At 36.6% G+C, this 5,462-nt stretch overlaps 1 protein-coding gene across 1 annotated transcript in view; it reads left to right on the forward strand.

Moving 5' to 3' along the window:
- The first annotated feature begins 867 nt into the window (after positions 1 to 867).
- LOC102199436 (H-2 class I histocompatibility antigen, Q9 alpha chain) overlaps positions 868 to 5,462 on the forward strand; it is a 13,351-nt gene continuing 8,756 nt past the window's right edge. Inside the window, exons 1-2 of the mRNA XM_005751381.2 lie at positions 868 to 1,037; positions 2,874 to 3,134. Of these exons, the coding sequence (XP_005751438.1) occupies positions 971 to 1,037; positions 2,874 to 3,134 (328 nt within the window). The 5' untranslated portion in view covers positions 868 to 970. The remainder of the gene's footprint in view (positions 1,038 to 2,873; positions 3,135 to 5,462) is intronic.

Consider the following 5,462-nt stretch of genomic DNA (forward strand, 5'->3'; position numbering starts at 1 on the left):
GGGGTGGCACCTGGGGTGGCCAGTCTGGTTGGGGGGGGTGGCCTGTGCCCCCCCCCCAGGCCACCCCGCTGGACACGCCACTGATCCCAGCTGTCATAGGGCAAGAGGCAGGGTACACCCTGGACAGAGGGAACCATTTGCACTCACTTTTACTCACATTCTATGGGCAGTTTGAAGTTTCCAATTAGCCTAACCCCACAGCATGTCTTTAGACTGTGGGAGGAAGCCTGAAGAGAAGCCACACAAACACAGAGAGAACATGCAAACTCCAGAAAGACTAGTGATCCTTAATTTTTTAGGGCTGTCATGGTTTACAGTTTTATTTATACCCCAAAATATAAATATATGGGTCCCACCACTTTAAAACTGAAAATGTTAAAAAAAAAGTTTTAAAAAAGTTAAAAAAAAGAAGACAAGCTGACTTATACTGTTTTATCCACTGGAGGGAGCCCCACACCACAACTTGGTGAAATCATATTTGATATGTACTCTACATCAGTCATTCCTCACCTTTAAAGACGCTGTAACCTCACAGACTCCAGGGGCAATCTGTACCAAATAGCTAAACAGTGAACCCAGATTTATAATAACAACAACAACAACAATAAAAATGATAATAATAATAATAAATTATACAATGTCTACCCAGCATAACACAAACTACGCCTGTCATAACATCAAAAATAATAAAGACCAGATGAAACTAACTTTAACCCTTCTCTTTATCATTCATGGTTCATATGAAGATATTTTACTTTCAGTTTCGCTGATAACCCTAAAGGCTGCGTTTAACCCAGATTTAAGTGACGTTTACTCTCAGAGTAAATTCTTATTGGCTCAGATGGAGCCCAGTGGGGACGTACCTCCTGGTTCTCCTCGTTTTCTCCTATTTTAGCTTTGATACTTGAGCTGGAAGCACAGAGGCGCTTTTTCTAGACAAGCGAACACACAAAGTCTGTTGAAGGTTTGGATGTTTATGGTCACAATGAAGGCTTTCATCTTCCTTCTTCTCCTGGGGATACAGGGAGCAGCGGCAGGTCAGTTTGACTTTTATGTTTTTTATATGTCAAATTTATGTAATTTGAAATACATATGGACAGATTGTTTGTTCCCCAGAGACTTCCTGTACGCTAAACATTTAGTTATGATAGATCCTTGTAGATAATTTCAATGTTAAGAAACAATCGATCATTTTATACATCCCGAATAATGAACATTAAAGTTTAGATTAAAAGTTACGTTTAGCTAATAAAAGTAAATAAATAAGGCAAAGATTAAAACAAGGCGATTTCTGTCCAAAACTATTTGATGATTTCCGTCTTTAAATCGTTCATGACGCGTTTTTAAAGGTTGAGACTCTGCTGTGTTTCCAAACAGTCCAACGAATAAAAGATGAGTGAGGAGGCTCGTTGATAATCTGGTGACGATAGTCAACACTGTTCTTTAAAAACGGAGAACCATTTTAATTTTCATGAGGAATCAAAAATATTTTCACACAACAGCTGATTATTAAAGTTCACTAAAGTGTATTTAACACAAAGTATCTGTTAAAATTTAAGAGTTTAATCATTTAATAATTTGTTCAGTATACGCTGTGTATGTAGAGCCACATGTCATTTGATGTAATTCATTAAAAGGTAAAAGACTGCTGCTTTAGACTGTATTCAGTATTATTTCCCAACGTTATGGATGTGAATACTTTCTGTTTGAAGAACATGCACACATGATGTAACGAATTACGCCCGGATGTAAGTTCACTGTTTTTCTGATGTTATTGATTCAGTAACAGCTCAATGATTTGACTTTTGTTGTGATTTGGCGTCATATAAATAAAATGAAATAGAATTCAGATTAACTAAATCAAGTCTTTATTGCTTTATAATATCGTGGAGTTACCAGCAAGAGGTAATGTTGGTATCACTGCTGAATGATCAATAAGAAGCTGCAGGTGAGAAATCCCTGAAAGGTTTTGCAACACACTCGCTCCTCCACCAGGGGGCGCTAATGAGAAGCGTTTTAAACTACTATGTGCGTTGGTCAGTAACACAAACAAACAAATCTATGTATTTTTGATAACTGAAAACTCTCCTGCAAACCTGATTATAGAGTGAAAGATAAAATCAAAAATGCTTAAGATAATATTTCCCCAACAATATTTACTTAACATTCGTTTTTTATTGATAATATTATTGATCAAACATATTGGAAAGTTTCTGTAACAATTTTGAATGTGCATTAATTGACAAAACTCTATGAAAATAATATAAACAAAGAAGAAGCATGGGTATTAATGTTTAGAAAACCCATTAGAGAATTGTTTTTTTTTAAAAATAATGAAATCAATTCATATAATTTATAATATAAAAAACTGAAACAAAAAAGAAAACAACTCACTTTAGAAGTCCTGCTGCTTGATTCAGAAAAAGGAAAGAAGAAACCTTACGGTTCATACAGCGGCTAACAAAAGAGAAACAGATTAAAAATAATGTGCGCTTTCTTTAACACTGAAAATAAAAATATAGTCAAATTAAAGTTATAATGAGTTCAAACCATTAATCATGAAAACTGAATTAAACTAAGCTGAAGGATAAAAACACCAGTTTTAAAACTTTAAAGCTTTCTGTGAAAATCAGGTTCAAACTAGAATCTGTTGCAAAACACAAAATTACAGTTTTGAAGAAAAGATGATCAGAAAATGACATTAAACACTGAATATCTATTCATAAATCTATTTTGTGTTTATTGAAGGGACAGCAGGATTATTACAGGATGTCTTTAACGTGCTGCAGTTTTTCTTATTGTGTTATTTAAAAACTAAAATAATTTATAAGTCTGTGTTCCTGAGATCTCACAACATTAACTGTTTCTCACAGTGACCCACTCGCTGAAGTATTTCTACACTGCGTCCTCTCAAGTCCCAAACTTCCCAGAGTTTGTGATTGTTGGGATGGTTGATGATGTTCACATTGAATATTATGACAGCGACACGGAGAAAATGGTGCCCAAACAGGACTGGGTGAACGGTGCAGTAGATCCACAGTTCTGGGAGAGAAACGCTGGGATCGCTGTGGGCACCCAGCAGGTGTACAAAGCCAACATTGAGATTGCAAAGCAGCGCTTCAACCAAACTGGAGGTTTGTTCATGTTTCATTTTTACTGATATTTGCTGTTAATGTTTTCAGTGTGTTTTGTTTACAGTAGTAAACAGGTTTGCACACATTAAATGTTTCATTCAGATTACAGATTAAAATTATTAACATAATAATTCATAATAAATGTAGAACTACAGTCTGTGAAACTTTAATTTAATTCAAACAGCTTTAATGATCATGTTTGTATGAACTGATATCATTTTTCAGTTAACTGATCAGTTGATCAAAATATTAAAATAATAAAGTAAAAATTAATTATATTTGAAGTTTTCTGTTTATATTTAGGATTTTTGTCTCTGAAACTTTGACGGTTGTTTTTTCTACAATTTCTCAATGAACCGATTAATCAGAAAATAATCTCCTGCAAGATCTAAATAATCAGAGATTTATTTGTTTTACAATTATTGTGAACTAATATTTGACTTTTAATAAAAACAATCCTGGACTGAAACTCTCCTTCAGTGGAAGCTTCTAGAAAGACCTCAGGACAGTCTGCTGTGTAGTTTCTCCCAGTTAGACGATTCTGTTAGAACGATAGGAGGCTGCAGAGTTTCAGAGGATGGAAACTTAAACCAGGATCAGGATCTGAGTTTGCTGCTCAGGATCCATCTTAGTGTGTTTGTCTGTTCCTGCAGCTCACAGGAAGTCGCTCCGTGTCTCAGTTCAGACGTCCCTCACAAATAATCACATGTTGTAATAAATTATAAAAAAGGAAAGATGTCAGACACATAATTTATCATCCAGAGCAGATGGTAAATGTGCTGCGACGTCACAGTTTTTACATTTGCCTCAGATAATATTTTCAGATTCCATTAAACACAAACTGATGTTATATTTAATATAAAAATGGAAAAAAGTGAAAGTAGAGACAGCTCAGTGAACATGCCCTCTTTATGAATCATCTTAATGAACATTCATGTGAGAGTAACACTCGTAACACTTTAATGTGCTGAAGATCATGAAGATCAAGTCACTTATATTTAAGTTATTTATGAGGAAATTCACTGTTTTCTGAGATGATTTTATAAACCAGCAAACATCCTCATTAATAACTAAATATATTTAACTAAATGCATCAAACATTGTGAAATTAAGCAGACATTCAGGGGGCCTAATAGCACAAGAGTTTAGTGAGAATTAGACCAAAAATAAGAAACACAAACTAACAGACAGACGACACAAGCTGAGATCTGACATGAAAATCAGATTTATTTATTTTTAAAACTTCACACTGATTTTTGTCTCATTTTTAAATGACATTAAGTTTGACTTTCAGTTTATGTTGAATATTTTTGGTCCCAGATTGATTAAATTTTTTACTAATAGACAACAGCCTGAAAATATAATGGGGAAATTAAAGCGTTAAAATGTCTTAAATTTCACATAAAGTGGCTGAAGGTTGAATATTTAAGGCGGCGTTTTTAAATCAGGTCACTGTAAAACTCAACGAAAACCCAGACAGAAAACGTCCTTATGAGCGACGAATAAAAACAACTGATTTTTTTCGGTCATTGAACTCCACTTGAGGCTGCGCAACGTTTACGAACGACAGAAAAAACAGCGTTCTTGGCCGTTCACTGAGCTCTGTGACAGCTGAGAGCGTTTTCAGGGCCTCCCGGTGGTTTAAACGCCAATCAAAGAAGGAGAGGAGACACCATGTCACTTTGAGGCTTTGTGATTAGATAAGTTTGTCTATTTTATTTATTGACACCAGCACCACTGACTAACAATGGGCTGTGAGGCCGTTCCCCAACTCTCCACATGGTACTCATGTCATTGGTCAATCATCATGACAAATTTATGATCATGAAACTGATCACAGCCCATTGTTACTCAGTCATTATGCAAATGTACTGTTTATAAGATTGGAGAAACCTGCAGTCAGCTGAGACTGAAGAAGTCACTCGGATGATGATGAAACGTTTCTCCCATAAAACGGGGGGTAAGAGGGGGAGGAGCCTGACACCTGTCTGTGTGGCTCACCTGAGCAGAGCGAGCACAGACGCGCTCGTCATCAGCTGTGACGTAACCCGAGTCTAAACTCACGTCACCAACGAGCCGAAGACGACGTCAGTGAAACAAAATCTGCTTCCTGACTCTGAATATATTCCTGGCTGTGACCTCACGTCTCATCAGCCAATCAGCAGCAGGCGCGGTTTGAACGGTCATCAGTGGAGCAGCAGCCGTGGACGTGGAGCTCAGCTTAAAATCAGCGGCTCGTCTTAAACCGTGCGGTTTGATCCACGTGTCAAACGTCGCTCTGTCCGCTTTCAGACGCTGACGTTAAGCTGTCGTCAGCAGACGTCAGAG

This window comes from Pundamilia nyererei, unplaced genomic scaffold, assembly GCF_000239375.1.
Source record: "Pundamilia nyererei isolate P.nyererei 1_Seehausen unplaced genomic scaffold, PunNye1.0 scaffold00309, whole genome shotgun sequence".
NCBI lineage: Eukaryota > Metazoa > Chordata > Actinopteri > Cichliformes > Cichlidae > Pundamilia > Pundamilia nyererei.